General features: G+C 41.1%; 1 protein-coding gene across 1 annotated transcript; it reads right to left on the reverse strand.

The window, feature by feature from the left end:
- Positions 1–327: 327 nt before the first annotated feature.
- Positions 328–8,254, reverse strand: LOC121938798 (zinc finger protein 2-like). The gene is made up of 5 exons (XM_042481962.1): positions 8,216–8,254; positions 7,434–8,132; positions 6,355–6,419; positions 3,088–3,280; positions 328–1,729 (listed from the first exon to the last, which is right to left on the reverse strand). The coding sequence occupies exons 1-5, from the start codon at positions 8,252–8,254 to the stop codon at positions 671–673; spliced, it is 2,055 nt and encodes a 684-aa protein (XP_042337896.1). The 3' UTR covers positions 328–670.
- Positions 8,255–12,116: the final 3,862 nt, after the last annotated feature.

The raw sequence follows: 12,116 nt of genomic DNA on the forward strand, positions 1-12,116 counted from the left end.
AAATTTAGAGGGTTCATGCAGATTCTGACCTATAAAAATCTACAACTTTGAGGTACATCTTAAAGACCGTACATTCTCTTTTTTTGGTAATATTTTTCTTAATGTTGCTCTTTTTGGGCGATTTTAAAAATCACATGCCTTGTGTTGTTTTAGGGGAGATACATACAACATACAACTTTAAATGGCTATATTTTGTTTTTAGTTTACTGGCCATTTTTATTTTCTTAATTTTTTTGTATATTTGTCTTTTTACAAAAAAAATGTTTTCTTTGAACATTTTTGGTACAAAAAATAAAACCATCTTCAAAACTTTTTGGCAACCTTTAAAGAAAAAAATGAGTGTTTTTTAAATAAAAATTTTTGGCAATATTATTTTCTTTTGAAAAATGTTAAATTTAGGTAAAACACTATGTGGCACTGTCACCGATCCCAGTGGAGAAGGGGCGGGACAAATATCACCAAGACCAACCATCTCAGAGGATAAATACAAACTTTGAACAACAACAACAACAACAACAACAACAACAACAACAACAACAACTGCCATTTTCAGCTGGGAAGAGAAAGACTTTGTTGGACACATTATCTTAATAAAAAAACACAGGCGGACGTCCAACCAATGAGAATCTGGTCCAACAAAAGCATATTAACAAACCAATCCACCAAATCTTTACAGCCCACCACAGCAGTGCGGTTTCTCTCCTGTGTGAATGCGCTGGTGGACTTTAAGGTTATCACTCCGTGTAAAAGTTTTCCCACACTGGTCACAGCTGAATGGTTTCTCTCCCATGTGACTGTGTTGGTGATTAATAAGGTTACTACAGTACGAAAACGTTTTCCCACATTGGTCACACCAGTACGGTTTCTCTCCTGTGTGGATGCGTTGGTGGACTTTGAGGTTACTACTGCAAGAGAAATTTTTCTTACAGTGGTCACACCAGTAGGGCTTCTCTCCCGTGTGAATACGTTGATGGGTTTTTAAGGTCCCGAGCCCCGTAAAAGCTTTGCCACATTGATCGCAGCTGTATGGTTTCTCTCCTGTGTGAATACGCTGGTGGGTTTTAAGGTGACTTCGTCGAGAAAAAGCTTTCCCACAGTGGTCACAGCTGTATGGCTTCTCTCCTGTGTGAGTGTGTTGGTGATCTATAAGGGTACTACTAGACGAGAAAGTTTTTCCACATTGGTCACACCAGTACGGCTTCTCTCCTGTGTGAATGCGTTGATGAACTTTAAGGTGACTACCACGAGAAAAAGTACTTCCACACAGGTGGCATCTGTGAGGTTTCTCTCCTGTGTGAATGCGCTGATGGACTTTCAGGGTCCCTGACTCTGTGAAAGCTTTGCCGCACTGATCACAACTGTACGGTTTCTCTCCTGAGTGAATGCGTTGATGACTTTTTAAGGTCTGTAACTCTGTGAAAGCTTTCCCACATTGATCACAGCTGTATGGTTTCTCTCCTGTGTGAATGCGTTGATGGGTTATTAAGTATCTTGATGACGCAAAAGCTTTGTCACATTGGTCACACCAGTACGGTTTCTCTCCTGTGTGAATGCGTTGGTGAGCTTTAAGGTTACTTCCACGAGAAAAAGTTTTCCCACACTGGTTACAGCTGTAAGGTTTCTCTCCTGTGTGGACTCTCTGATGAATCTTTAAATTTGTGGATCTTGTGAAGGATTTATCACAGCGCCTACAGCAGTGACGTTTGATCTCCTTCTTTCCTCTCGTGATCTACAGCAGGAGACAAACAGACAGAGAGTCAGTCATGTAGACCGTCGGCAAACAGGAGATATTGTGCATTTAAAGGGTCGCTGTTGAGGGAGGACCCAATTTTTTGCTGACATGATCTACAGTTTTCAACTTGGGATAAAAATTGTTGCCACATGTGCTTCTTTAACATTTTTTAAAACAATAACTTTATCAAATTTTTTCCCAGCATACAGAGCAGACAGATGTAAGCTTCTAACCTTCATGACATATTTGTAGCTACCATCCAATAGCGTGCTCAGAAATGTGTCCGAATTTATTTATTTTGAACCCCCAGATCGACTTAAAAGCCTCCATCCCAGCTAACAAATCAAAAATGTGTTGATTTTATCACAGAACATTTTGAAATGTACAAACACATTTCAATGTCAGAAAAAGCAGAGCTAGAAACAGATTCTCAATGTTACCGGAAACTATAAAATATAATTTCCTTTTCAGTATCTGCTGTTTTACATCATACCCAACCCTGCTGTTTGGTAAATACTTGTGTTTAATGATAAAATAAATATATAAAACATTCCCCACAGTTCTGTTTCTCATTATTAGTTTTTACTCATAAAATTAAAAAATGGATATTTTTTCTCCTCGACCATATTATTTTGTATTTTTTTCTGTTTAATAATAAAATAAATGTGTAAATAACTGTACATTCCCCCACCTCCCTGTGTGTAACATTTCGTTTTGATAATAAAATTTTAAAAATAAAAATATACGTTCTTAATCACTCCACCATATTTGTTTGTAAATATTTCTGTTTAATAATTAAAAAATAAAAATAAATGAATAGATAGATCCGGAAGTCCTACACCTGCCAGGTGAGGCGCAATTCAGCTCCAACGAGCCCACTGACGGCTGTGAGCTCTGCAAGTTCTCGCGAGAACAGAAAATACGCCGCGAGTGAAAAATCCCAGAACAAAGAGAGCCGACAGTCAGCTGATCGCAGAAAAAACAGGAGAGAAAACAGGAGAGAAAACAGGAGATGAAACAGGAGATGAAACAGGAGATGAAACAGGAGATAAAACAGGAGATAAAACAGGAGATGAAACAGGAGATGAAACAGGAGAGGAAACAGGAGAGGAAACAGGAGATGAAACAGGAGATAAAACAGGAGAGAAAACAGGAGAGGAAACAGGAGAGGAAACAGGAGAGAAAACAGGAGATGAAACAGGAGATGAAACAGGAGATGAAACAGGAGATGAAACAGGAGATGAAACAGGAGATGAAACAGGAGATGAAACATGGCGCTGCTGAACAGCTTTAACGTTTGAGCGGACAAACCGGAAGCTGCAGGCAGAGAAAATGGCGGCGGGCTGAACACTGACCTGAGAGGACGAGCCTGCTGCGGCTCCTCTGGGGACGTTGTTGCTCCGCGGCTCCGGGTTCTGCTGCTCCTCCTCCATCCTGCTCCTGGTCCCGGACTCTGAAGTCCTCCAGCTGCACACCGGGACCAGGCAGGGACTGCTGGTCTCGGCTGATCTCGCGATGTCTCGCGGTAACTGTGACTCGCGTCTCCTGCTGCAGAGACACAAACTGATGACGTCAAACCGTTTGAAGACATTATAAATAAATAATAGTAATAAATGTACCTTCGTAAGTCTTCAGTTTGTGCACACAGAAACAACGTTTCCATTTACCTGAAGTCAAGATAATACATTTATTAATATTAATAATAATAATATAATAACAAATTCATAATTAACAAAAATAAAAATAAAAAAGGAAGAAGCTGATAGGGCACCACTTGTCTTCATTTTTGAGCTTTATGTTATTTAATATTTTAATCTTTTAAAATATATATATTAGTATTTTATTGCACATAAGAAAATAAGAAAAAAGAAATAATAACTGAAAACATTTTCTAATATGCAAAAAAAAAAAAAAAAATCACTTACAAATTCAGCAAGCTGCTTCTGCGTTATTTGGAGTTTTGTAAACTTCCTGCAATCTCAGCGAGCAACGTTTGGTTCTCAAAACGTTCTGAGAATGGTACGTTCCAATGTTCCAGTAACGTTTCAGTAATAACAACAACATTTTTCATCTAACGTTGAAAGAACATTTTAAGGATGTTTACCATTTCAGATTATGTTCCTGTGAGGTTAAATACTCGCTGAAGCTTGTTTGGGTTTATTTGCATTTCCAGACCAGGAGAGAGAAAAAAATTCATTTTAGTTTTTGGTTCGGTTCGTTTTCACACCAACTTCCTAACAAACTAGTTTACAAACAAACTAAGAGGAGTAAAATCCGAGAGTTCGACAGACTGACGGGTAACTCGCTGATTGGACAGTTTCAGCATTTGCATTTGCAAATTTTTATCTTTTCTTTTTGTTGATGTGCGTCCTGACTGTTCTGTACATTTTCTTGTATTAAGTTAAGTTAATAAATCCTCCATTCAGGCCACGAGAACACCCCTTTACCTTACGGGAACAGGAACCAGTGATGTAATGCACCAACCAGTGAGGCTAAAGCAGAGGACGGAGAGGATTGGTCTCAACGGCTACAAACGGCCGTTTCTAAGGTACCTCAACATGATAACTGACAAGATAAATGCCACAGTGGGAACCAAAAAAACATCAGGAGGGCAATGGGCACCCGCAGACGTGGAGAAAGAAACATCAATGGTGAACGCCTTGTTGATTCTCCATAAATGACAAGTCTACTGATGGTTGGACTATCACCCAAACAGACCACATTACCATTAACGGTAAGAGGCGTAGGTCACTACAAGAGGTCAGGACATACTGGGGTGTTGATGCTGCGATAGGTCAGCGGCAGAAGAAACTGGACTTTACTAAGCTCTAGTATACAAAGGAAAACAACGAGTTTGTGGTGGAACTCAGAAACCACTTAAGGGCACTAAATGCTGCGTCTGAAATGGAAGAAAAACTCACCATTGACGGTAAATGGAATGCAATCAAGACCACATACTCTGAAACAGCACAAAAAGTCCTCGGCTTCAAAGATAAAGGAGCAAATAATGGATATCAGCTAACATTTGGCAGATAACTGAATAGAGGAGGCCGCTGAAGGCAAAGACACTGAGTGCCAATTACCCCCCCCCCTTTTATCGTCATATGATGTGTATCACCGGGTTCGGTGATGCGACTTTACGGATGCCAACTGCCATCAAACCCAAAGTAGAAGACGAAGGAGGAGGAGAAAAAGTAGTACAACAAAGTCACATGACATACCACAAGACATGACTCGGTATGTGTGGACGAAGGAAGAAACCAAGAACTTCTAAACTCTAATACGAGACTAAGAAATGACCGCACCATTAGATTGGCTTTAATGAGTGGCTGCAATAGAAAAAAAAGCTGCCAATGTTTTCGACATCCATCGCCACGGTTACTGGGATGTTATTGTCAGAGGAAAGTCGCATAATGTCACTCAGTGGAAACACAGTCATCTCAAATCTGTGATGCAAACACTATCAGTGAAGACTGATCCAAAAGTCCTACTGTCAAAATCCCAAAGAAAGGCGACACCAAGAACTGTGACAGCTGACGAGGAATCACTCTTCTATCTATTCCAAGCAAAGTGTTTTGCAGAGTCGCAGGATGGAGGCAGCGATTGACACCAGGCTTAGACGGGAGCAAGCAGGCTTCAGGAAGGGAAGAGGATGTTCAGATCAGATCTTCACCCTGAACAGTGCTTAGACTGGAACACACCTCAGGAAGGACTTTGTCCACTGACACACTGAGATACTGCGCTCCAAAAATCAAAAATCATCACAATCGTAAAAACATTCTACAAACATTTTGAGTGCAGCGTCATCACAGGCAACACCTCTCCTGAAATGTTTTCCGTCCAGTCTGGAGTGAGAGGGTCTTCTCTCCTGGGGCAGCTGTGGCTCAGAGGCGGAGCGGGTCATCCTCTTATCGGAAGGTCATTGGTTCAAACCCCTGCTTCGCCAGGCAACATGTCAAAGTGTCTTTGGCCAAGATACTGAACCTCAGATCGCTCGCTATGCTGCGCCATCAGAGTGAGAGAGTGTGTGAATGGTTACTGGGTAGCAGGTGGCACCTTGTACAAACACCTCAGCCAGCAGCTGACAGGCTCAACAACTCTGACAGACAGGTCGCACTCAACATCAACATCTCCAAGACAAAAGAGATGTGTGTAAACACCAGCACCACAGCACTGGCTCTTGTGAATGAGGAACTACTTGAGTCTGTGGAGGACTTCAGCTGCCTGGACTGCCTCTTCTGTAAGGACAGCAGGACCCCAAAAGACTTCAAAGCAAGGATGGGAAAGGCTCAGGTTGAGTTCTCCCAACTTCGTTCAATCCGGGGATCCAAACCTCAAGACCAACCTTAAAAGAAGGATGCTGTTGTATAACAACAATGTCAAGTCTGCTCGGCTGTACGGAGTTGGTAACCAGTCAAAACCTGACATGAGGACAGTGGAAGTCTTTATTAACGGACGCCTCAGATGAATATGCTGAGTCTTCTGGCCAAACAAAATCTCCAACCATCAATTTTCAAGAAAATAATCAGCATCACCCAGGAAGGCCAAGGACCAGATCACCAGAGTTGCCAAAAAGATGAAGACCAACAAGCAAAAGGAAACCTGGGAGGCCCCAAAAACACCTGGGGCAGAACTGTGCGCAGGAGCGGGAAAAGACGAAGCTGTCATGGCGGAGAGGCGCAAAATGCTGCCAAGGACCAAATGCAATGAAAAGAGCTCACGAAAGCTTTTTGTCCCAAAGGGGACAAAGAGGAGTTAGGAAGTATATATGTTTACATTACAGAGGATGACTATTAATGCACTCTTGTGTGACATTAAACAGACAGTATGATTACAAACACATTTATTCCCAAAAAAGCAAAAACTTTCTAAAAAGTCACTATTTCTACATGCAAAAGCATACAGTGATGTTGGGGAGGTTTTGCCTGATCACAAGTGGTCGCTCAGAAGAGAAAGACATGCAAATGTTAAGTTCCCTCTTAGAGTGCATTTAGGTCTGAAGCCAATTTGTATGAGTACACATGTAAGTGATCTATGAACATATAAAAGGTGCCAAGTCAGTTTAAAGTATGTTTAGTTTCATACAAGGTGTGGATCATTAACAAACTATCATGAACTTAGCTTTGGCAGAGACAACTAACTTACAACCGGACTGCAAAAGGATGACAAAAATAACTCAAGGAGCAGCATTAAATCACATTTGATGAAGTCAAACAGTCTTGTCTAGTCTTTTTTGTTTTCCTAAAGCTGTGTCCAGTTGTTATGTTACGAGTACATGAGCTGAGGAAAGAGTTACTTTGTGCTGTTAGCCGGCAGTTGTCCGTTGTGGATGAGCCTGGAAGAAGAAGGAGGTTCAGTCTTTCCTGTCCTTAAAGAATCAGCAGTTTAATTCAGCTGGTTCTCCTCGTTGCTCATTAAGTAAAGCCACATTTACACTTCCTGTTCAAGGCAGGAAATTTACGCTGTTATGCCGCTTCACCGTTCTGTATATCACGTCCAGTTGCAGAAAAGGAGGAGCAGTAGTCTCACCTCTGAGCTGGGAACGTAGGTAGCAACAGCCCCAAAATGAGGTCTGCGTAAATCATAAACTTGGAACAAGTGAGACGTTCTGATGATGTGTTTCTGCCTGCGACCAAACATAGCACAGTGGCTAATTTTGGAGGAGGCACGGCGACCACAAAAGTCCTTAATCTGGGACAACAATGACATTCAGAAGCTCCTTACCCTCCGAACAGAGGACGCGATCAGCTGCTGTGTGCTGACGGCGTTGGTGGGCTTTAAGGTACCTTCTGTGACAGAATGTTTTCTCACAATTATCACACCTGTACGGTTTCTCTCCTGTGTGAGTGAGCTGGTGGGATTTCAGGTTACTTCTGTGAGCAAAGGCCCTGCCACAATGGAAGCAGCTGTATGGTTTCTCCCCAGTGTGAACAAATTTGTGGGTTTTTAGTTTACATAGAGTGCAGAAAGCTCTGTCACATTGGTCACAGCTGTAGGGTTTCTCTCCTTTATGAATGCGCTTGTGGATTTTGAGGGTGTATGGGTGAGAAAAACCTTTCCCACATTGTTCACACTTATATGCTTTTTCTCCACTGTGAATGCTTTGGTGTCTTTCCAAAGCTGTTAGAGAGACAAAAGCTTTTGGACATTGGCTACAGACGTACGGCCTCTCTCCACTGTGAATATGACTGTGGGTTGCTAGGTTACTTTTACTTATGAAAGCTTTCCCACAGTGGTCACAGCGGTATGGTTTCTCTCCTGTGTGAGTGCGCTGGTGGATTTTAAGGTTGCTACTCTGAGAATAACCTTTCCCACATTGTTCACACCTGTATGGCCTCTCTCCAGTGTGAACACGTCGGTGAGCATTTAATTGCTGTTGCAGAGGGAAAGTTTTCCCACACTGGTCACAGCAGCACTGTCACTCTCCTGTGTGAATGTGTTGATGGACATTGAGGCTACTTGATGAATTGAAAGCGTTCCCACAAAGATCACACCTATACGGTTTCTCTCCTGCGTGAACATGTTGGTGGACTTTGGGTTGACCGTTCACAGGGAGAGCTTTCTCACACTGGTCACATTTGTAGGGTTTCACTCCAGTGTGAGATCTTGGATGAGTCCATAAATTTGTAGATCTTGTGAAGGATTTGTCACAGAAGACACAGCCGTGACTCTGGATTTTGTCTCCTCCTCTCTGTCCCTCCTGTCGAAGACAGACATACAGAAAGAGACAGAGAAGACTGATTAATGAAAGGACGCTTATCAATTTAAATGAGTGAAAAAGAGTCGTTCCACAGAATTGATACATTTTCGACAGAAAAGTGTCGCTACACGTCACACGCTTGAAAACTTTATTTCATCACAGATGTAACATTTTGTATAAACAGTGTTGCTAAATTAAAGTTAAACAGAGTACTCTTATACTAAAGTTAAAGTACTTTTATAATTAACTTAGATGAAGAACTGTTGTAATTAAGTTAAAGTACTTTTAAAGTACTGTTACACTTAAGTTACAAAAATGCTGTTATAGTTAAACAAAGAAGCGTTTATAAAGTTCTTAACAAAGCGCTAATAACGTTTAAAACGCTATGATAAAGTTAAACAGAGTACTGTTACTGTATTGTTTTGGGAAATATTGTATAGTTTTAAACTTTTCAAAACACTTCATTTCCAAAAAAAATACAACATTTCGGAAAACACATTACCCCAACACAACAACATTTCATAGCACAGAATAACATTTCCCAAAACTCGAACAACATTTTGCCCAAAGTACCTCAACGTTTCCCAAAACACCACAGTCCCAAATGCCTCTGCGCCGAGGCCGGTCGCGTTACGTTTTCAGCCTGACCGTCTCATTTTTGTAAATGCGAGAAGTCCAAAATACATCAAATTTCCTACAGTTTGATGAAAACTGGACTCAATGATGATCTGATCAGGATTTGGAGGCTCAAAGGTCAAAGTGACCTCACAAAACATGTTTTAGTCCATAATTCAAAAATTCATACCTGAGTTGGCCGATCCTGTGCTTCAGTGGGATTCAAACACATTTACATTTATCACAACCACAAACTGTAAAAACAGACTGGCTCACGTGTTTTTTTAACAAGTATTATTATTTTGGCAGCTTTCGTTTAAATATTTTTCTGAAACATTCTTGGATATTTTTGAAAAGTTTTTGGTGATTTTCTTATTTGTAAATTTGTCTTGGGATTTTAAAAGAAAACATTTTTTTACAATATCTTTTATTGAAAAATTGGCACTTTCTTTTTAATGTTTGACTTTTTCATTTTGCTTATTTGTAAAGGAGGTTTTTTTTTGTTGTTTTTTTTTTTACATTTTGGTGATTGTTGACGAAAACATGCTTTAAAAACCGACACATTTTCTTCCAAAATGACACCACTTATCAGCCAGAAACTGTAACAACAAAATCACTGTTGGAATTTTCACATTTCTGACGGTCCTTGAACACATCGTGTGTCAAACAAAATTCCAGAACTTTTCCAAAACTCTCAAGTGTGGGCTATATTAAGTTTTCCAAAACATTTCCAGGGCTGGAAATTGTTGTTTGCAGAACCCATGACTTTTCCGGGTTTTCCATGACCCTACGAACTTCGCGAGTCCCGTACGTCATCTCGCGAGAGCACGCGGCGCAGACCGCGGGAAAACAAAGTTACTGTGTTTTGGTTGAGTTTGAAGCGGATCTAAAGTGTAGTCTGAGTTTTGAGTTGTGGTGGACTGGGAGTCCTGGTTTTGGACTGGAGTACTGGTGGTGTGTGGTGGTTTTGTGGGGTCCTGGTTTCAGGTCCAGGTGGTCTCCGGATGCCCCTCTTCCTGCTGGCTTTAGTGTGGTTGTGGTGAAGAGCTGAACACTGACCTGAGAGGACGAGCCTGCTGCGGCTCCTCTGGGGACGTTGTTGCTCCGCGGCTCCGGGTTCTGCTGCTCCTCCTCCATCCTGCTCCTGGTCCTGGACTCTGAAACCCACCAGATACTCACTGAGACCAGGCAGGACTCCGCTGCTCCGGGACCAGGCTCTCAGAGTCCTGGAGGGTCCGAACTGCTCTGACCCCACCCCGGTCATGACGTAAACAAGGAGCTCCGCCCCGTAACAGCGCCGTCCAATCAGATCCTTTCTGTAGTTCACCAGCTGCGGCGGAGTGAGACCTCTGTTCTCTACAGGATCTCTGACGCTCAGATTCAAAAATAAAATTGATAAAAATGATTACAATAAAAATAAAAATAAAGTGACAGACAATAAAATAAAGAGGTTAACAATAAGAAAAAGTGATTAAAAATAAAATAAAGTGACTGACAATAAAATCATTAACTTTTTTTTTTTAAAAAGTGACTGAAATTAAAAATAAAGTGACTGATCTGTGAACAGTTTTTGTCCTTTCAGTGTCCATCAGGTGTCAGAGACATAAAACAGCATCAAAATAGAGCCAGAGGAGGATCCCCCACAGCCCCCACAGAGGACACAGCTGAGACACTGATGTCCTAAAATCACACAAATGTCTTAAAAGTCAAGAAATTACCTAAAATCCCAGAAACATCTTAAAATCCTAGAAGCTCAAAAAAATCCTGGAATTTATCCTGAAATCCTTCAAACACGCTAAAGACATTTTTAAAGGCTTTTTTTCCTTTAGTCAACATTTTCTGCGGTTGTTTTTATTTGTCTCACACTTCATTCATTTGATTTTCTTTAAATATTTTCTGTATCTTTTTTAAAGAAAAGATTTTGGTAATGTTTATTTTTTATTTTTTGGGGGGTTTCATTCAGGTGATTTTTGGTGATTATAAAAATATTAACTTTGGCAGTTTTTGCTTTTAATATTTAATGTAATTTTTGAACAAAACATGTATTTATTTATTATTTCCTTCGTTTTATTTTGGGGGGTTTAAAGACAGAATCCTGATGAGTTGGTTTTTCTTTTATGACCCAAGTTTCCTTCAAAGTTGACGCCTGTCACCAGCCAGAAATGTAAAAACAGAAATGAATGTTGGACTTTCACATTTCCGACAGTCCTTGAACACATCATGTTTTATTATACAGGTCTGAGAGACAAAATTCACCAAAACCTTCAGGGTATTTAGTTTTCCAAAACTTTTCCAGGCCTGGAAACTGCTGTTGGTAAATGTTTAATGACTGAAAAATGAAACAGGAAACAGACGCAGACGAATAGCAAACAGCTGATTTATTCATCTGACGCGGAGAATTATGTTATGATTTATCTTAAAGGTTTGAAGAACAATTAAATACAAACTCATGCAAAGCGTCACTGCAACAACCGAAGAAGAAGGAGAAGAAGAAGAAGAAGAAGGAGGAGGAGAAGAAGAAGAAGAAGAAGGAGAAGGAGAAGAAGAAGAAGGAGGAGGAGAAGAAGAAGAAGAAGAAGGAGAAGAAGAAGAAGAAGAAGGAGAAGGAGAAGAAGAAGAAGAGAATATTTGTAATTTCAGGTCAAACTGAAAACGAGTCAAAAGAAAAACGTGTCAAACAAACAATCGTGTGGTTTTTCGGAGCGCTCATGCAGCAGCGTCCATCTGTAAAAAACTACAGGAAGTCAGACAGGAAACTGTAAAAAAAACTACAGGAAGTGCGACAGGAAGCAGCAGCCGCAGAGTCGCGGCGATTTCCGGAGCGACTCGTCGCTGCTGCGTCCTGCGTCGCCCTAAAAAGTTGACGGACAAATTAAAATACGTTTAAAGGGAACCCCCCCCCCGTGACCCCCGACTGGTGAGGCCATCAGTGACATCATCACCAATCTCTGAAGTTTGAATCTGACGCAGACGACTCAGCAGGTCAAAGGTCGGGGGGGGCTCCTTAAGACTTGACCTCACCGTCTGCACACACGCACACACACACACACACACACACACACACACACA

The sequence above is a fragment of the Plectropomus leopardus genome, unplaced genomic scaffold (genome assembly GCF_008729295.1).
Source record: "Plectropomus leopardus isolate mb unplaced genomic scaffold, YSFRI_Pleo_2.0 unplaced_scaffold34, whole genome shotgun sequence".
In the NCBI taxonomy this organism is placed as follows: domain Eukaryota; kingdom Metazoa; phylum Chordata; class Actinopteri; order Perciformes; family Serranidae; genus Plectropomus; species Plectropomus leopardus.

Coding starts and splice junctions, on each gene's coding strand:
- LOC121938798 (XM_042481962.1), bottom strand. CDS start 8,254: ATGTTCACGCAGGAGAGAAACCGTATAGGTGTGATCTTT. Junction 6,420..7,433: donor AGGAGCTTCTGAATGTCATT/GTTGTCCCAGAT, acceptor GGTCCTTGGCAG/CATTTTGCGCCTCTCCGCCA. Junction 3,281..6,354: donor TGCGCACAGTTCTGCCCCAG/GTGTTTTTGGGG, acceptor GTGTCTCTGCAG/CAGGAGACGCGAGTCACAGT.